This window comes from Nyctereutes procyonoides, unplaced genomic scaffold (genome assembly GCF_905146905.1).
Source record: "Nyctereutes procyonoides isolate TBG_1078 unplaced genomic scaffold, NYPRO_anot_genome, whole genome shotgun sequence".
NCBI lineage: Eukaryota > Metazoa > Chordata > Mammalia > Carnivora > Canidae > Nyctereutes > Nyctereutes procyonoides.
The window spans coordinates 47,280,634-47,302,346 of record NW_026575131.1 but is presented as its reverse complement, the minus strand read 5'-3'; the positions used below and the strand labels follow the sequence as shown (position 1 = coordinate 47,302,346).

The following is a 21,713-nucleotide window of genomic DNA, read 5'->3' as shown; positions in this document are numbered from 1 at the left end:
AAATATATCAGTTTTCCATTCTTTACACATGGGGGATTTAGTGTCTTCTGACAAACAGACCAAAACACACCCAGGACCAATTGGATCACCTTGTTTTGTCCACCTGGAAGATTATATTCACTCTATTTTCCCTTTTTTTCTTTATTTTACTTTTCTTTTTTTTTGTTTCAGAGCTCACTAGATTTGTCTAAGTGTATATTTCACTAACATGGTGGTTGATATTTTTTATTTTGTTCTCTCATTCATCCATTCTTCTCTGGGCAAAATGACTAGAAGGAGGAATTCACAACAAAAGAAAGAATGAGAGGTAATACTCTCTGCCACAGATCTAATTGATATGTATATAAGTAAAATATCAGACCTGGATTTCAGGATAACAATTATAAAATTGCTACCTAGGCTTGAAAAAAAAAGCATAAAAGACACTAGGGAATTTCTTAGTGCAGATATAAAATCTAATCAGGCAGAAATTAAAAATACTTTAGAAGAGATGCAGTATAAAATGGATGCTCTAACAGCGAGGGTAGATGAGACAGAAGAGAGAGTCAGTGACATAGAAGACAAGTGGATGGAAAGGAAGGAAGCTGAGGAAAAGAGAAAAAAACAACTAATGGACCATGAGGAGAGGCTTCAAGAAATCAGCAATACCATAAAGCTAAACAATATTAGAATTATTGGGGTCCCAGAGGATAAGAGAGAGAGAGAGAGAAGGTGAGAAGGCCAAAAGGTATATTTGAGCAAATCACAGCTGAGAACTTCCCTAATCTGGGGAAGGAAAGAGGCATTCAAGTGCAGCAGGCACAGAGAACCTCTCCCAAAATCAGTAAAAATAGATCAACACCCCAACATATAATGATGAAGCTTTCAAATTCCAGAGAGAAACAGAAAATCCTGAAAGCTTGAGACAAGAGGCTCTTAAACTACAGAGGTAAGATCATTAGACTGGCAGCAGACCTATCCACAGAGACCTGGCAGGCCAAAAAGGGCTGACATGATATATTCAGGGTAGTAAATGAGAAAAACATGAACCCAAGAATAATTTATCCAACAAGGCTGTCATTCAGAATGGAAAGAGAGATAAAGAGTTTCCAGGACAAACAGAAACTAAAAGAACTGTGATCACTAAACCAGCCCTGCAAGAAATATTAAAGGGAATCCTGTAAGCAAAGAGGGAGCCCCAAATTAACATAGATCAGAAAGAAACAAACTACAGAAACAGGATCATTATAAGTAATACATAAGCACTAAACTCTTATCTTTCAATAGTTACTCTAAATGTAAATGGGTGTTATTCTATATATTGGCAAATTGAACACCAATAAAAAATAAATGTATAAAAAATAATAAATAATAAATAATAAAACTTGAATCCCTAAATAAATAAATAAATAAATAAATAAATAAATGTAAATGGGCTAAAATCTCAATCAAAAGACACAAGCTATCGGGATTTTTAAAAACAAGACTTACCATATGCTGTCTACAAGAGACTCATTTAAGACCTAAGAAACGAACTAAGGGTGGTGGAAGGGGAGGTGGGCGGGGCATGGGGGTGACTGGGTGATGGGCATTGAGGTGGGTACTTGATGGGATGAGCACTGGGTGTTATTCTATATGTTGGCAAATTGAACACCAATAAAAAAAATAAAAATAAAAAAATGAATGGATAAAGATGTGGTATATGTATACAATGGAATATTACTCAGCCATTAGAAACAACAAATACCCACCATTTTGCTTCAATGTGGATGGAACTGGAGGGTATTATGCTGAGTGAAATAAGTCAATAGGAAAAGGACAAACATTATATGGTCTCATTCATTTGGGGATTATAAAAATTAGTGAAAGGGAATAAAGGGGAAGGAGAGAAAATGAGTGAAAATATCAGTGAGGGTGGCAAAACATGAGAGACACCTAACTCTGGGAAACGAACAAAGTGGAAGTGGAAAGAGGGGTAGGTGGGAGGTTGAGGTGACTGGCTGATGGGCATGGGGGGGCCACTTGGCGGGATGAGCACTGGGTGTTATGCTATATGTTAGCAAATTGAACTCCAATTAAAATTTTTAATATAAAAATAAAAATTAGAAAATAAAATAATATAAATTTTAAAAAAGACTAGAAGTGCTAGCCTCAGCAATAAGACGACAAAAAAGAAATGAAAGGCATTCAAATTGGCAAAGAAGAAGTCAAATTCTCACTCTTCACAGATGACATGATAAATTATGTTGAAAACTCAAAGGCTCCACCCCAAAATTGCTAGAACTCAGACAGCAATTAAACAATTTAGTATGATATAAAATCAATGCACAGAAATCAGTTGCATTTCTATACCTTAATAATTAGACCAAAGAAAGAGCAATTAAGGAATTGATCCCACTTACAATTGCATCAAAAACCATAAGATACCTAGGAATAAACCTAACCAAAACGGTAAATAATCTATACCCTATAAACTAGAAAACACTCATAAAAGAAATTGAGGAAGACACAAAGAAATGGAAAACCATTCCATGGTCATGGATTGGAAGAGTAAATATTGTTAAAATGTCTATGCTACCAAAAGCAAACTATACATTCAATGCAATCCCTATCAAAATACTATCAGCATTTTTAATGGAGCTGGAACAAATAGTCCCAAAGTCTTTATGGAAACAGAAAAGACCCAAAATTGACAGAGGAATGTTGAAAAAGAAAACCAATGCTGGTGGCATCACAGTGCCAGATTTCAAGCCATATTACAAAGTTGTGATCATCAAGACAGCATGGTACTGGCTCAAAAACAGACACACAGATCAATGGAACAGAATAGAGAGCCCAGAAATGGACCCTCAACTCTATGGTCAACTAATCTTCCACAAAGCAGGAAAGAATATCCAACGGGGAAAAAAGACAGTCTTCAATAAAAGACAGTCTTTTCAGTATTAGGAAAATTGGACAGCCACATGCTGAAGAATGAAACTGGACTATTTCCTTACATCATACACTATTTTCTTACACCATACACATACTCAAAATGATTGAAAGATCTAAATGTGAGACCAGAATCCACCAAAATCCTAGAGTAGACATAGGCAGCAACCACTTTGACCTTGGCCACAGCAAATTCTTGCTAGACACATCTTCAACAGCAAGGGAAATAAAAGAAAAAATGAAGTATTCAAGATATAAATCTTCTGCACAGCAAAGGAAACATTCAACAAAACTAAAAGGCAACCTATGGATTGGGAGGAGATACTTGCAAATATCATAAAAGATACGAGCTAGTATTCAAGATCTATAAAGAACTTATCAAACTCAACACACACACAAAAACAAAGAATCCAGTCAAAAATGGGCAGAAGACATGAACAGACATTTCTCCAAAGAAGTCATACAAATGGCCAACAGATACATGAAAAAAAAATGCTCCATAGCACTTGGCCTCAGGGAAATACAAATCAAAACCACAATGAGATGCCACCTCATACCAGTCAGAATGGCTAAAATTAACAAGACAGGAAACAACAAATGTTCATGATGATGTAGAGAAAGGGGAACCTTCTTACACTGTTAGTGGGATATAAGCTAATACATCCACTCTGGAATACAGTATGGAGGTTCCTCAAAAAGCTAAAAATAGAGCTATCCTATGACCTAGAAATTGCACTTCTGGGTCTTTACCCCAAAGGAAAAGTGTAGTTATCCAGAGGGGTACCTGCACCCCCTATGTCCATAGCAGCAATGTCCACAATAGCTAAACTATGGAAGGAGCCCAGATGTCCTTCAACAGATGAATGGATAAAGTAGATGTGGTGTATATATAATGGAATATTACTCAGCCATTAGAAAGGATGAATATTTACCACTTACATCAACGTGGACGGAACTGGAGGGTATTATACTAAGTGAAATAAGTCAATCAGAGAAAGACAATTATCATATGGTTTCACTCATATGTGGAATATAAGAAACAGCGCAAAGGATCATAGGGGAAGGGAGGGGAAAACTAAATGGCAAGTCATCAGAGAGTGAGAAAAACCATGAGAGACTCTCTAGGAAACAAACTGAGGGTTGCTGGAGGAGAGGTCAGTGCGGGAATGGGGTAACTGGGTGATGGGCATTAAAGAGAGCATGTGATGTGATAAGAACTGGGTGTTTGATGCAACTGATGAAATTATTGAACACTACATTTGACACTAATGATGTACTACTATATGTGGGATAATTGAATTTAAATTAAATTAAAAAAGAAAATAATAGTAAAACCATAAAAGGGGGGACAAGGAACCTAACAAAAGATACTGTATTATCCTATTTATATGAGGTAACTAGAGCAGTCAGATTCATAGAGACAGAAAGGATAATAGTGATTACCAGGGCCTGTGGGCAGAGAATGGGGAGTTGTTGTTTTTTTTTTTTAACAATGACAGCGTTTCAGTTTTGCAAAATAAAGCTGTTCTGTGGATGAATGTGGCTGATGGTTACACAACAGTGTGAATGTACTTACTATCACAGAAATGTACACTTCAAAATGAATGAGATGGTAAATTTTATTATGAGTATTTTGTGAAATTTTTAAACTGAAGGAAGAATAAGTCAAACACAGATCCCTTTACCTGTGTAAAACTGGAAGAATGGATAGAAAATTTTTATTGTGGGACCCCTGGGTGACTCAGCGGTTGAGCATCTGCCTTTGGCTCAGGGCATGATCCAGGGATCCAGGATCAAGTCCTGCATCAGACTTCTTGCAGGAAGCCTGCTTCTCCCTCTGCTTATGTCTCTGCCTCTGTGTGTGTGTGTGTGTGTGTGTGTGTGTGTGTGTGTCATGACTAAAATAAATAATCTTTAAAAAAAGAAAATTTTGATTGTTATAATACAGATATCTAGAGTGTTTTTTAATATGTATCTCCAGATTACTTGGATTTGGGAATTATCAAATTCACATATAAAATTAGAAATCTAAGACATTAAAAATGAACATTTTTTAAAAGTATATTTTTTTCACTCAGCATAATACCCTTCAGTTCTATTCATGTTGAAGCAAATGGTGAATATTTGTCATTTCTAATGGTTCTGTAATATTCCATTGTATACATAAACCACATCGTCTTTATCCATTCATCTTTCGATGGACACCGAGGCTCCTTCCACAGTTTAGCTATTGTGGACATTGCTGCTATAAACATTGGGGTGCAGGTGCCATTTCACTGCATCTGTATCTCTGGGGTAAATCCCCAGCAGTGGAGGTGGGCATGGGGTTGGGCTGACTGGGTGACGGGCACTGAGGGGAGCGCTTGACGGGATGAGCACTCAGAGTCATGCTATATGTTGGCAAATTGAACTCCAATAAAAAAAATACAAAAAAATTTAAAAAATAAAATGAATCTCTTGTAAGCAGCAAAAAAAGTATATTTTTAAATTTTTACTTAAATTCCTCTTAGTTATTCTAAATCTAACTATATTTCTTCTATGCTAGTCTCCACACATTTTTTATTACAACTGGATAAGATTAGAAGAAGAATAATCAAAATAACTATATGGACATCTTGCTATCTGAAATCAAATTGTTCTTACCATTCAAAATTGAAGAACTAAGTAGATCTGGATAATAAGGGGTTATTTGTTTTTAAGATTTTATTTTTAAGTGATATCAACACCCAATATGGGGCTCAAACTTACAACCCTGAGATCAAGAGTTGCATGCTCTTCCAACTAAGCAAGCCAGGCACTCCTATTTGGTTTTTTTTAATCATCTTCATTAGGAGAGATAGGTTGAAGTTCTTGAATATTTATGAGTAAAATTATATCCTATCTGGGAATTGCTTTAAAATAATCCTCCTGTGGTGACTAGGAGTAGAGTGGCCTGGTTACTGAGGAAATAAGACAGGCCATGGGCTAATAATTATTGAAGCTCAATGATGAGTACATGGATGGGAGTTCATTAGTATCTTCTCTCCATTTCTGTATGTGTTTGGATATTCCATAATTAAAAAGGGTTTTAATGGTCCCAGTGGGAGGGGATACATTCTTCTGACATCAAAGATAGCCCCAAGAGGACACAATTGACTGAAATTTTTCCATTTTGATTACAATCCCCGGATTCCTAGCAGTTATCCTGCTCCAAGATTACAACAACAGAAAATTTTATTTAAGAGGAGGCTATGAAAATTCAGCATGGAGTTCAATAAACCTTGTCCCTCAACTTCAGTCCATAAGTCTGAGGAAAGACAGAAAACTTCTCGTGCCTCCCAGAACCATCACCCTGGTCCAGGGATCCATGCCTGATGCCATCTTCCTGATGTGGAAGGCACAACTGCTGCCTCCACCCTTCACCTGCCTGGGAAGGCAGGATTCCCAAAACACATCCTGTAGATGGCTCCATCTTAGTGGGAAGAGCAACACAGCACATTCTTGGGAAATGAAATGAGAGGGAGGAAAAGCAGTTTCCCTATCTGCACAGTCAAGGGTAAGGAAACTGAGAAAGCCTATACATTCGAAATGATTCAATAATATTGAAGTGTCCAACTGGCAAACCAAGCAGGAAGCCTCAGGTTTGACAGCACCTTCTTCTCTATTAGCGTGTACTTCATCCTGTGCTTGTTCCAACATTTCCACAGCCCTCCCTCTCCTCACAGGAATTGTCCTAGTTCTCTCCCGGTGGTTTTGGGCTTCCCCTAACACCATACCCAGTGCCCAGTCTCCCTCTGCTCACCCTACTGGCACTTGTACAACAGAGGAACCATACTCCTCACAGACTCACACACTCAACAAGCATTACAGCCACTCTATTGTCTCTGCCATGTGCATGAATGATGGCAACCCTCTCATTCCACTTGTTTCTGTAGAGATGAAAAGAGACCACTCAGAAAAGGTCATCATGGTTCCCGCACCTTGGAAGTGTTCATAAATATTAGTTACTGTTGTGTTACTTAAAACTCTTCAATGAGTTTCCAAATGTACTTGATATAAAATATATAATCTTTAATATCATTTTCTGATCACCTTCAACGAGCCAGCCCCTGGTCTGTGTATGTTACATTTTCCTACAATTTTGAATACGCTATTTTTCCCACTGTGTACCTGTTTATTGCTGGAACTAGAGAAGAAAAGGATACATGTTTGTTTTTACATCTAGTCTTATCAGAAGGACTTCTTAGTTGTAACAGCTTTCCAGCTGATTTTCTGTAACTGATTACATCATCTGAGAAATGTGATCAATTTACTTTTGCCTAAGACATAAACCTATCATTGCTTTTTCTCTGGTTGTATTGGTTTGAATGGCATAGTAAAAGGCAGACATACTTGTCTTCTCTGTGAACTTCTTGAGGATTCCTCAAATATTTTCATGTCAGGATTGATATTAGCTGATCATCAAGGGATCCATTTTATCATAGTTAAGAAATACCTGTTTTTGGTGTCCTCAGACCTGTTCTTATGTAGTATATCTAGCATTTAAAAAGATCCTCTTAGGAGCAGCTGGATGACTCAAATGGTTAAGCATCTGCCTTCAGATCAAATAGTGATCCTGGAATCCTGGGATGGAGACCCACAATGGGCTCCCTACTGGGGGGAGTCTGCTACTCCTTCTCCCCCCCCCCACCCCACTCATGCTCCCTCTCTCACTCATTCTCTCTCTCAAATAAATAAATAAAATCTTCTTAAAAATAAAAAGATCCTATTATATTTGAAAGATATTTTTCTATTCATTAGCTCTATAATGATGAATAAATTACCAATATGAAATGCTGGTTGTTTTCCAGGGTTGAGTGCCACCTGGCAATGGTATTTGGTTTGCTTGATCAATTGCTGAATATATTTTATTGCTATTGTCTTTGGGCTTTTTCCTAATATGCTAAAGAGATTAATCTGTGATTTTTGTTATATTGCTCCTATCATAGAAGACTGTTGGTTTCTGTACCATGATTGAAATGGCTTTAGAAAACTCACTGGGACATTTGTTTTTACATGCCTCCAAATAATTTTCATTTATTGTAAATACATTTTGTGAGATTTCCAAGTAATTTGAAGGTTTCAGTAATTTGGCATCATGTCTTTCTGGGAGGTAAAGTTAGTTGATGGCTCAATTTCTTTGATGATTGGTCCATTATACATTTTATTTTATTTATTATTTTGAGACAGAGAGAGAGAGGCAGAGGAGAGGGGCAATGGGAGAGGTAGAGTCTTAAGCAGGCTCCATGCTGAGCCCCACTCTATCTCACGATCCTGAGACCATGACCTGAGCTGAAATCAAGAGTTGGGCACTTAAACAACTGAGCTACCCAGGCGCCCCAGTCCATTAAACATTTTGAATGGTCAAGTGAGCAGCAAATATCATGACATTATCATAGCTTATGGAAATTATATATAAATCCAAACACTTTTTATTTTGCATTATTAAAATGATAATAAAAACTATTCTTTTATTATAAAGAAAATATTCTTTTATTATATTTAAAAGTAAAGTATGAATTAATTCAAAGATATCTAAGAAGGCTAAGGTTAGGTGATCAGGTGTCAGTACAGTTGAACAACTGAGGTCAGCTCTAGTGCAAAATCAGCTTTTGCATATAGGTTTTCCAGATGGTGGTGGCAACACAGGGGAATTTGACAGCATCTGGAAACCCCAAAATGACAAACAAGAGAGAAGAAACCATTAAGCAAATAATTCTCTCCTCAACATCAGGCTCAAGGTAAAGATGATTATGTTTCTGAGTTGTCTGTTGGTCATTGACTTAGTCTTGCTTCTTGTGTTCTTGACAGACACTCTTTTACATGGAATTGAGAAACCACTCAGGGCTTCCAGTGTTTCTCCTCCTGGGATTTTCTGAGAAGCCAGAAATTCAGTCTGTTCTCTTTGGGATGTTCCTGTCTTTGTACCTGGTCACTGTCTTTGGGAACCTGCTCATCATCCTGGCCATCAGCTCAGACTCCCACCTCCACACCCCTATGTACTTCTTCCTCTCCAACCTGTCCTTTTCAGATATCTGTTTCACCTCAACCACCATCCCAAAAATGTTGCTGAGCATCCAGACTCAGAACAAAGTCATTACCTATGCAGGCTGCATCACACAGATGTATTTTTTCACAGTTTTTGGACTTTTGGACAATTTACTTCTGACTGCAATGGCCTATGACCGTTTTGTGGCTGTCTGTCATCCCCTGCACTACACAGTCATCATGAATCCTCAGCTCTGTGCCCAGTTGCTCGCCCTGACCTGGCTCATCAGTGTTCTGGGGGCCCTTCCTGAGAGTTTAACCATATTGCAACTCTCCTTCTGTGCAGTCGTTGAAATCCCACACTATTTCTGTGAACTCCCTGAAGTCCTAAAGCTCGCCTGCTCTAACACCTTCACCAATAATGTCGTATTATATATTGTGACAGGCGTTATGGGCTTTTTTCCTCTCGCTGGGATCCTTTTCTCTTATTCTCGAATTGTCTCTTCTGTATTGAAGATCTCAACAGTGGGAGGAAAGTATAAAGCATTCTCCACCTGTGGGTCTCACCTCTCCGTGGTCTCCTTATTCTATGGAACCTGTCTGGGGGTCTACCTCAGTTCCACCTGGACACATGCCTCTGAGACAGGGATGTTCGCCTCAGTCCTGTATACCGTGGTCACTCCCATGATGAACCCCTTCATCTACAGCCTGAGGAACAGAGACATGAAGAGGGCTCTGAGAAAGCTTCTCTGTAGCATGTCATCCTCCCAATGACAACAAGAATGATCCTGTTCCTGGACAAGTGTGATCAAGGACAACGGAACAGGGTACTTAATAATGTGGACTCTGAAATTTCCCTGACTGGGTTCAAAAACTGGTGCCACCTTCAGTAGAGGATGATCTTGAGAAAAATGCTCAACCTCCATGCACTTCCACTTCTCCATGGTCCTAAAACAATGCATGACTCAGGCGGGTGACAAAAGGATTAAATAGAATAATATGGTAAAGCTCCAGCACAGAGAATGCAAATGGCAAGTCCTAAGTAAATTTCAGCTATTGTTACAGGAAAAGAGATAATTTTTTTATGATGATCCAGTTTTTTGTTCCTGTACTATTAGGCTAGTTTCTCTTCCTATACGCTGTCCTCCCTTATGACTAAGTCATAAAGCTCAGTGCCCCTAGGAAGAAAGAGATTTTGATGTAGGCAGAATTTCTCAACTTTGGCATTATCGATATTTGGGACTGGATGATTCCTTGCTATGGAAGCTGTCCGGTGCCTTGTAGCATGTTTAACAGTATCTCAGGCCTCTAAACACTGCATGCCAGTAGCATTACCAGCCAAGCAGCAACAATTTAAAATGCCTCCATATATGCCCAAATGTTCCATTGGGATCAAACCACCCCCCACTTGAGAACCACAGAGGAGTGTCTTCCTCTTTTTCTTTCAAATTTTTAATTTAAATTCTAGTTAGTTAACATATGGTGCAATATGGGTTTCTAGCCCATTTTCCACCCACATCCTTCCATCAACCCTCAGTTTGCTCTCTCTTTTAATATTTTATTTATTTATTTTAGAAAGAGAGAGTATGAGCAAGAGGAAGGGCAAAGGGAGAAGGAGAGAATTTCAAGCAGACTCTACACCAAGGTTGGAGCCCAATGCAGGGCTCAATCTCATGATCCTGAGATCAGGGCCCAAGCAGAAACCAAGATTTGGAGGCTCAACCAAATGAGACTACCCTTAAGAGTCTCTTATGACTTGTTTCCCTCTCTCTTTTTTCTTTTTTCCCTTCCCATATGTTCATCTGTTTCATTTCTTAACTTCCACATATGAGTGTAATCGTATGGTATTTCTCTTTCTCTGATTGATTTACTTTGCTTAGCATAATACCATCCAGCTCCATCCACATCATTGCAAAAGGCAAGATTTCATTCTTTTTTATGGCCGAGTAATATTCCATTGGATACATATATTACATCTTCTTCACCCATTCATCAGCCGACAGGCATTTGGGCTCTCCTCATAGTTTGGCTATTGTTGATAAAGCTGCTATAAACATTGGGGTACATGTTCCCTTTTGAATCTATATTTTGGTATCCTTTAGGTAAATGACTAGTAGTGTAATTGCTGGATCATAGGATAATTCTATTTTTAACTTTTTAAAAAAGATTGTATTTATTTATTTGACAAAGAAACAGAGATAGTGAGAGAGAACACAAGCATGGAGGAGAGGGAGAAGCATGTGGGGCTCAATCCCAGGACCCTGGGATCATGACTTGAGCTGAAGGCAGACACATCTGACTGAGCCACCCGAGTGCTCCTATTTTTAACTTTTTGAGGAAGCTTCATTCTGTTTTCCAGAGGGATATACCAGCTTGCATTCCGACAAACAGGACAAGAGGGTTCCCTTTCTCTGCAGCCTCAACAACACCTGTTGTTTCTTGTGTTGATGATTTTAGCCATTTTGACAAGTATGAAGTGGTATTTTATCATGATTTTGATATGCATTTCCCTGATAATGAGGGATGTTGAGGATCTTTTCATGTGTCTGTTAACCATCTGGATGTCTTCCTTGGAAAAATGTCTATTTATGTCTTCTGTCCATTTCTTAAGTGGATTATTTGGGTTTGGAGTGTTGAGTTTGGTAAGTTCCTTATAGATTTTGGATACTAGTCCTTTATCAGATATGTCATTTGCAAATATCTTCTCCCATTCTGTAGATTGCCTTTTAGTTTTGTCAAATGTTTCCTTTGCTATGCAGAAGCTTTTTATCTTGATGAAGTCCCAATACTTCATTTTTGCTTGTTTCCCTTGCCTTTGGAGATGTTTCAAGTAAGAAGTTATTCTAGCTAAGGTCAAAGAGATTGCTGCTTGTGTTCCCCTCTAGGATATAGACGATTTCCTGTTTCACTTTAGGTCTTTCAAGAGGACTGTCTTCCAAAGAGGAAGACAACATATGAAAAAATTCCAGCTGCAAGATCCCAAGGGAGTATCCTAAAGGCTAAAAAGAAATAAATGTGGCTTATATCTCTCATATCTTGTTCAGAAATCTTGGAAATTATGGTCACATAGTTTGGCCCTGTGGTCCACACCAAGAGAGCACAGCAGTGGTTCATTCGTCCTGATGTTAGCAACAGCTACCATGAGAAGCCCAGTGTGGGCTGCCACTGCCTGCGGCAGTTCAATGACTCTCACTTTCCAGTTGTTATCACCATTATAATTATTGTGTGGCAGTGAGATGACATTCAGAGGGACCAGACTTTTTCTACTGTGGTAAAATAAATGCAGCACAAAATTTACTATTATAATCAGTTTAGAGTGTATCACCAAGGGCATTACATATATTTACAATATTGTGCCATCACCACTGTCTAGTTTCAGGGCATTTTCATCACCCCAAGAGAGACCTTTCATCCATGAGCAGCCACTCCCCACTTCCTTCCCTCCCTCACCCCAGTCCTTAGAAACCACAGATTTGCTTTCTGTCTCTGTGCTTGGCCAGTTCTGCATATTTCATGTAAGTGAAATCACAAAATATACGACCTGGATATACGAATCCGTCTGGATTCTTTCACTCACCATAATGTTGTCAAGGTTCAGCCATGTTACAGCTTGATTCAACGCTTCATTCTTTTTCATGGCTGATGAATGGGTAAACTAAATGTGCTGTATTCACAGGTTAGGATCAGACTTTCATATACCAGAGAAAACTCTGTTCTCTCCCCCCAACACTTGGAATGACCTTGAAAATGAATTGTTTTTATTCATGTTAACCAATTGTTCCCCCAAAGACTTTTATAGACAATCCTGCCTTCTTATGGTTCAGGCAGTTCTGATCTCAGTCTCTTTCCATTTTGACATCCATCATTCCTATAATTAGATTTGCAGCAACATACTCAGGCAAGACAACTCCAAGATGGTCTCCAGTGATCCCCACCACCTGATATTCATGCACACACACCATGGACTCCTCTCCCACACTGAATAGGGCTGACCTGTGAAACAAATAGGATATGACAGAAATGGCAGTGTGACTTCCATGGATAGATTGCAAATGGCATTAAAGCTTTGCCCTTTACCTTACCCTGCATTACTCTGTCTCTGAGGGAAGCTAGTGGCCATGTTGTGAGGACAATCAATCAGCTCTAGGAGAAGTGCAAATGGTCAGGAGCTGAGGCTTCCTGCCAACAGCTAGAAGCAGATCCTCCTGCCCACACCGGGGTTTCCAGTGTTGGCAGTACCAGCCAACATTCAAACTGCAAGGCCATGACAGACCTCAGACCAGAACTTCCGGTGAAACTGCTCCTAAAAACCTGACAAAAAGAAGCAATGTTGAATAATAAACGTTGATTGGTATTTTAAGCTGCTTACTCTGGGAATTGTTTTTACATATATATGTAAACATATGTGTGTATGTGTATTTTCTGAGAGAGAGCATGTGTGAGAGAGAGCGGGGGTGAGGAGGAGGGAAAGAGAAAGAATCTTAAGCAGACTCCATCCATGCTCAGCACCAAGCCCAACGCAAGGCTCAATCTCACCACCCTGAGATCACAACCTAAGCCAAAATCAAAAATCAGTTGCTTAATCAAATTGAGCCACCCATGTGCCCCTTGGGGACTCTTTTATGCATCAAGAGAAAACTAATACAAGGGAATCTCCAATATCTCAAATAGCAACATAGGAATCTCAAGTCTTTCTTTTCCATGATTACCATGTCATCATTTTCAGGATTCACTCTCCTTAATTAACATATAAGAGATATTCAGTACCCAAGATGGAAGTATCTCCTTGGGAGTTTTCTCAGATGCTTTGACTGAGAAGAGGGATGCAGCCCACTCCCTCTGTCTGTGCCCACCCCCTCTGGCTCACCCTGATGTGTCCACAATGGTGCACACCTTCATGTCAGTCAAGTCCTCTTGCAGTGTCTGGTACATCCACACTGGTCTTCACAAAAACAGAGTACACACCCCAAAAAGAGTGTAAATATGCCGACTTAACATAGCATAAAGATGGAAAGAACTTAGCTCTCAAGTGGGAAAATTCCCTCATAATTCCCCCAATGTGCAACAGAGTATAGCAATTCCTGGTGAGAATACCCTTCTTCCATAGAGCATTAAAGCAGAGCCTGGAATCTGTCTCTATAATGAAAATTTTTAAATCTGTAAATTTATCATGGAATATATTTTATACTACTGTAGTGATTCATTCCTCAGATATTGTCTAAAGATTTATCCACAAGGAATAATTTCCCCTTCCCACTCCAGATGCTCCTCACTCCATTTCATTCACTACGATAACATCATGTTTGTGCCTAAGCCACCTCGAGTCTGCAACGGTTGCTCTTAAATTGCAGTACATAAGGCTGAAATCCATATTTCAGATGTGAGATAGTAAGAGTATACTGTAAGTTGTCCAGGGGGCATCTGGCTGGCTCACTTGGAAGAGCATGAACTCTTCTTGTTCTGGGGGTTGACTTTGGGTCCCACCGTGGGTGTAGAAATTACTTAAAAATAAAATCTTGAAAAAAAAAAAAAAACTTGTCCGGGACAAATTCTTGGGTGACATAACCTGTAATTGCTAGTGTTTTTAGCAGATCTACCACATTCATAGTAATGTGGAGATCACTAAGGCTCTTGATATTTCCCACATGAGCTAAGATCAAGTTGGAGCCCTGTTGGGCGGGGGTGGTTGGAGGTGGACGAGACAGAGGTGGGGAATTTTGGTTTGAGATACTCCCAAATGGAAAACCAGAGGAAAGACTGCCTGGTTGCGTGGTAGGGAACCCAAGTAGGAAACGCAGATCTGGGGCGGGGGGAGGGGGACTTTGTGGGGAAACAAGCACAGAATCCCTGGGGGTAAACACCTTGGGGATGCAGCGCAAACTTGCAAATGTGCATGTCCTGCGCGGAGGGGAAGCGGGGCTTGGCGTGGACATGCAGACTTCGCCTCCGGCTGCAGAGCCATGAGGAAAGGTCACCTGCGGGGCTGGGGAGAACCTCCAGGTGCTGAGCCACGAGGCCCCTGCAGGGAAATGATTCAGCACTATGTGGAGGGGAGGCCAGGAAAAGAAACAAAGGTGAGAAAGTGTGTGGCTGAGCCAGCGAGCGCCCTGGGGCCCCGAGGGCAGCTGATAGAAGAATAAAGCAAAAAGAGAAAGAAGAAAAGAAGAAGAAGAACAAGAACAAGAACAAGAACAAGAAGGAGAGAAGAAGAAAAGATGAAGAAAGAAGAAGAAGAAGAAGAAGAACAAGAAGAAAGAAGAAGAAGAAGAAGAAGAAGAAGAAGAAGAAGAAGAAGGAAGAAGAAGAAGAAGAAGAAGAAGAAGAAGAAGAAAGGAAGAAGAAGAAGAAGAAAGGAAGAAGAAGAAGAAGAAGAAGAAGAAGAAGAAGAAGAAGAAGAAAGGAAGAAGAAGAAGAAGAAGAAGAAGAAGAAGAAGAAGAAGAAGAAGAAGGAAGAAGAAGAAGAAGAAGAAGAAGAAGAAGAAGAAGAAGAAGAAGAAGAAGAAGAAGAAGAAGAAAGAAGAAGAAGAAGAAGAAGAAGAAGAAGAAGAAGAAGAAAGAAGAAGAAGAAGAAGAAGAAGAAGAAGAAGAAGAAGAAGAAGAAGAAGAAGAAGAAGAAGAAGAAGGAAGAAGAAGAAGAAGAAGAAGAAGAAGAAGAAGAAGAAGAAGAAGAAGAAGAAGAAGAAGAAGAAGAAAGCAAAGGAAAACGACTGGGGAAAGGCGCGCCTCCACCCAGAGGAAGACGCAGCCACTGGAGATGCTGCGCCTGAACCAGGAGGAAACACAAGGACGCCTCCACCTCCAGGGACACCTCTGAGCTGCAGGGAAAGTCAAAAAGGAAAAGTCTGGCTACCAGGGAAAGGCTTCCGGCCGAGAATTGATGCCGGTTGCCTGGATGAAAGCAGACACCACTTACATTTTGTACCTCCAGGACCCTGCTTTCCTTTTTTTTTTTTTTTTTTTTTAAGATTTTATTTACTTATTCACCAGAGACACAGAGAGAGAGAGAGAGAAGCAGAGACATAGGCAGAGGGAGAAGCAGGCTCCACACAGGGAGCCCGATGTGCAACTCGATCCCAGGACTCCAGGATCAAGCCCTGGGCCAAAGGCAGGCGCCAAACCACTGAGCCACCCAGGGATCCCTGACCCTGCTTTCCTAATCCTGGTCCTGCCCTGCATGGGGCCATCCCTGAGCTGAACGAAAGACATGGGGAAATAGAGGGGAAACTGGTTTGCACCTGAGCTTCTGGAAACCTAAGGCATCAGAGTGGAAAGACTAGCTGAGCCGCTGGCAAATTACAGAGGGCACCCAAGAAAATAGTGCTCGCCTGGGCTGCCCGGGAGACCCGAGAGGTACCCGTTCCTGAGCACGCAGGCATGGGAAAATTCACTCGATTCAGACCTGCACATTGAGTAGTTACTGGCTCACCTGGGCGTCTTCCAGTCAAGGCCAGAGCTGAAATTACCACATGCAGCTCTCTTACTCTTGACCCTCTGGCCTCCCACTTACCCGGAGCAGAGAATGACTCCTCTTACCAGTTAGGTAGAAGGGACCAGGCTTACACAGCCTAGCCCTTCCTCTCTCCTCCCACACCCTGGTCAAGGCTGCCACAATTTAATCCAGGAGGTCTGTGCTCTTTACACTAGGCTTTGGTGGTTCAGAAGGGCTATTCCCAGGTATCTTACTAAGAGAATTGCTTGTCAGGCTGTTGGAGTCATCAGCACAAGAACCAAAGAACAGCCCTTGGTTGGGTCTCCACTTGGCACTCTCCTATAGCTAAGATTTGAAGTTGTTGTTTTTTGTTTTTTTTTTTAAAGACTTATTTATTTATTTATTTATTCATTTATTTGGGAGAGAGAGAGAGCAGAGGGAGGGAGAGGGAGAAGCAGACTCCCCACTGAGCAGGGAGCCCAGTGAGGGGCTCAATCCCAAGACCCTGGGATCAGGACCTGAGGCAAAGGCAGATGCTTAACTGACTGAGCCACCTAGGCACCTCTGAAGTTCTTTACGTTGAGTTTAATGGGGTACATTGGCATAGGATGCAGTTCTGTTGGAAAAAGGGTCAGGATAGTGGATGGGTCTCACAGTTAAATCAGCCATAGTCTGGGGAGACTGTGCAAACCTGCATGATGACCTTCTAGTAGGTGAGCCCCTTTAGCATAAGATAAACCATATTTAATTTTTCTTTAATTTTACAATGTTTTCTAAGATTATCAGCTCCTCATGTCTAAATCTACTAAGAAGGGAAGCAAACCACTGCCCATACACCAGATCTAACCCACAGCCTTTTTTTTTTAGATTTATTTATTTATTCATGGGAGACGCACAGAGAGAAACAGAGACATAGGCAGCGGGAGAAGCAGGAACCCCGCAGGGAGCCTGATGCAGGACTCCATCCCAGGACCCCATGATCACAACCTGAGCCAAAGGCAGATGCTCAACTGCTGAGCCACCCAGGTGCCCCTAATCCACAGCCTTTTTTTATAAAAATATTTTACCGGAACACAGTGTAGTGGGATGAATGGTGGTCCCCATATGCCACATTCCAACCTCCAGTACCTGTGAATATGACTTCATTTGGAAAAGGTCCTTTGGTCCACCTTATTCGGAAAAGGGGTCTTTACAGATACAATTAAGGATGTCAAAATGCAATCATCCTGGATTGTCCAAGTGGATCCTATATCCAGTGACAGATGTGCTTATAAGAGACACAAAGACAAGGGGTACATAGAGATGAGAAGGAGACTACATGACTACGGGAATTGGACGGATGCATCCACAAAACCTAGGAATGCTTGGAGTCACTAGAAGCAGGAAAGGCAAGGAATGGAATTCCGTGTAGAGCCTCAGGAGGCAGCACAGCCCTACTGAGCCCTGGATTTCAGAATTCTGGCCTCTCAGAACTGTGATATATACCTACTGTTTTAAGTTGTTCAGTTTGTGGTGAATTGTTAGAACAGCCACAGGACATTCGTACCCACAACCACACCCACTTGTGCACATACTGTCTATACGTGCTTATGCGCCATGATGGCCGTGAGGTAGTTGCAACAGAGAACATAGGGCCCACAACACCCCAAATATTTATTATCTAGCCCTTTAAAAATATGTTTGCCAACCTCTGCTCTGAGTCACTGTCAGTTACTAGTATTTCCAAAGTAGATTTTCCCCTGGGAAATGCCCTGAATACCCTACCTGGTATATAGCCAGAAAAATTCTGCCATGTGAGCTTATAGATATGAATGTGTTTACTCCAGATGAGAAAACTAAATAAGTGGACCTGCGGGACTTTTGCAAAGAAAACTCCATGTGTGCAAATAATGAGCTTTATTATTACCCTCCACCAAACACAACGAACCATCTCCACCCTTTTTCCATGTAACTACCCAATACTTGTTGGGAGCTGAGTGTGGTCCAGAACCCTGTTCACAATCCCAAGTCAAAGCGCTTGGGACTCACGGAGTCTTGAAAAATACACCTGCTTCTGCCTTTGATAGACAAAGAAATTCCATGTCAAATGTTGAGGAAATGTTCATGAAAGAAGACTGTTCTCTCAGGCTCATGGAGAAAAGAATGCCATGACTTAGGGGCCATGGGATGGCATACACATATCTGACACCCAAGATGCTCCCAAGAGGACAAACCTAGCAGAAGATAAATTCTTTTCCATTTTGGCTCCCTCACCCATGGGAAACAAGTTGCTCAGAGAACAGAGTAATAACAGCACAATTAATTTAATGAGAATTGTCAGAATCCAAACTCTGAGGACCTATAAATAGTAAATATGCTCCTCCTCCCCCATCTACAGCTCAACTGTCCTGGAAAGAGGGACTTCAGTTGCACCATTTCAGAAAACAGGTACCTAATGCCACCTCCCTGCCCTTCCCTGAAGCTGAGTTGAATATCTATCCCCCAGGGAATATAAAGAACTAGAGGTGCCCCAGTGTCATCAGAGTGTCTGCTGTGGGAAACAAGTATAGGGGAAGAAAGCTCTCAGAGGATGAATTTTGGCTGGTACAAGTGGGAAAAACACACTGGTATGGGTCCACTTAATGGAAACTTTCTACACAACCCCATCCCTGTGTCCCTCAATTTCTCTTCCTCTCAGCTTTTTAGGAGCCATTACAAGCACCTCTGTTCTCCTCTATCAAAGATGCTCCTGTATTCCTTCATCTGGAAAATCTTCATTTATTCATTCAAGCAAGAAACGTTCCCTGAGATTCCACAGTTAGCACTTACAAATCCATTCTTACATCTTCTGATCTGTTAAGCTACTTAATGTTCTGTGCCTTAGTTTCCACATTTGTAAAATTAGGAGAATAATAGTAGCCACTTCAGAAGGTTAACATGAGGATTAAATTAAAGAAGATAATGCTCAAGAGGGTTTTTTTATTGTCTCTATCACCTACTGAGCACCTATGCCTGTTTATTATTATCACTGCATTACTGCAAACACATATTAGTTTATGAAATAAAAATATAGTAATTTTGATAAAATAAGCTAAGACATAAAAAATACAGCACAAGTGTTTGATACATAGAGGTCCTCAAAAAATTTTAGCTAATTTAATGAATTCATCATTCTCACTCACTGAGTATTTGCAAGTTTCCAGTCCCTATTTCAGGAGATTTATATTTGTGCTAACGTGTGAAACAATTTTGATCTATTTTCTTTTCTAAGTAGGCTCCTCGCCCAGTGTGGAGCCCAACAAGGGGCTTGAATTCACGACCCCGAGATCAAGACCTGAGCTGAGATCAAGAGTTGGACGCTTAACCCACTGAGCCACACAGGTGCCCCTGTGATCTGTTTTCTAGAGTCATAACTGCACATATGAACACTGCTGGCATGTTTTCCTCTTGTGCCCACTTTTTTCTTTTTGCTAATTTTTATTTTTGAATAATGTTACATTTACAGAAAAGTTTCAAAAATACTTCAGAGTTCCCATGGTAATGAAAACGTTTGGAACAAGATAGAAGCAATGATTGCTAAACATACCAAATGTATTTTCATGCCACTTTAAAATGGCTCCTGGTTTTTATATATGTATTTTGTATCAACTGCATTACTAAAATCATACTCAGTTCAGAGGTTTTCAGGTGCCAATTCATTACCTGCAGCCAATCCATTATCTTCAAACAGTGAAAACTTGTGCTTTCTATACTTAATGTCCCTTATGTCTTTTTCTCCTTGAATTCCATTAGGTATCATTTCCCAGGTGTTGATAAACAACAATTGAAATAGTAGACTTTCTTTCTTTTCTTTTTTTTTTTTTTGTGTGTGTGTGTGTGTATCTCAAAATGTCATTTTTTTCTTCCAAGATTTCATTTAAATTCAAATTAGTTAATATATAGTGTAGTATTGATTTCAGGTATAGAATTTAGTGATTCATCACTTATATACTATACCCAGTGCTCATTCCATCAAGTCCTCTCCTTAATGCCTGCCCATTACTCATCTAGATCATCCCTCACCCACCTCCCCTCCAGCATCCCTGTTTATTCTGTGTAGTTAAGAGTCTCTTATAGTTTGCCTTCCTCTATTTTTATCTTATTTTATTTTTCTTTCCCTTCCCCTATGTTCATCTGTTTATTGCTTAAAGAGGAATTTTCTTATTGCTCCTGCCACAGGATCCCACCAGGGCAATTTGGAGGTAAGCTTTGTTGTGTATTTCATTCCTTCCTTAATTTTGGTCTGTTATCCTCCATCCTGAATCAACTTCAGACAGTTACATCTTCCCAGAAATAAATCTATTTCTTAGAGATTTTCCAATTTGTACCACGGAGTTATAGTTAATATTATCTTGCAAAGTTGTGCATGTCCTTAAATCTGTGTCCATCATAGGGGAAGAGAGGAAAAAACAAAACAAGACAAAAACAGAGAAGGAGACAAACCATAAAAGACTCTTAATCATAGGAAACAAACTGAGGGTTGCTGGAAGGGAGGAGAGTGGAGGGATGGGGTAACTGGATGATGGGTATTAAGGAGATCATGTGATGTAATGAGCACTGGGCATTATATAAGACTGATGAATCACTGAACTCTAACTCTGAAACCAGTAACACATTATATGTTAATTAAATGAATCTAAATAAAAATTTTTAAGTACCCTCCTTTTCGTCTTTTTTTTAACACTTTACTTATTTGAGAGAGAGAGAGCATGAGCAGGGTGGAGAATTCAGAATGAGAGGGAGAAGTAGACACCCCACTGAGCAGGGAGCCTAATGTAGGGCTTGATCCCAGCACCCTGAGATCATGACCTGAGCCTAAGGCAGCCACTTAACCGACTGAGCCGCCCAGGTGCCCCTGTTTTTTTCTTATTTTATTTTTCCTTCCCTTCTCCTGTGTTCATCTGTTTTGTTCCTTAAATTCCACATAGGAGTGAAATTATATGGTATTTGTCTTTTTCTGACTGGCTTATTTCACTTAGCATAATACCCTCTAGTCTCATCCGCGTAGTTGTAAATGGCAAAATTTCATTCCTTTTGATTATTTTTTATAATCTAATTTTCTGCATGGCACATTTTATCATTAAGAATTTTTTGCCATTTATGACCCACTAACTGATCTTTCTTCTCTTATTTCTCTTCTATTGTCTTATTTCTAGACTTTTTATTCAGAGATAACTACTTTCAAAGATTATATATCTTCATATATAAATTCATATTACCTATGTTTTTTATTATCTTCTGACAGCTTGTATGGTCTCTTTGTGCCACACTTGACATTAAACATTGAAATTTATTAGGGAAATAATAATATTTCCCTGGCTGGCTCAGTTAATAGAGCATGCAACTCTTG

General features: G+C 40.1%; 1 protein-coding gene across 1 annotated transcript; it reads left to right on the top strand.

Moving 5' to 3' along the window:
* The first annotated feature begins 8,751 nt into the window (after window positions 1-8,751).
* On the top strand, window positions 8,752-9,690 carry LOC129522167 (olfactory receptor 7C1-like). Its single transcript, XM_055344313.1, has one exon. The coding sequence runs from the start codon at window positions 8,752-8,754 to the stop codon at window positions 9,688-9,690; it is 939 nt and encodes a 312-aa protein (XP_055200288.1).
* Window positions 9,691-21,713: the final 12,023 nt, after the last annotated feature.

Excerpts from the sequence above, each read along its gene's own strand:
- LOC129522167 (XM_055344313.1), top strand. The coding sequence starts at position 8,752 with ATGGAATTGAGAAACCACTCAGGGCTTCCAGTGTTTCTCCTCCTGGGA.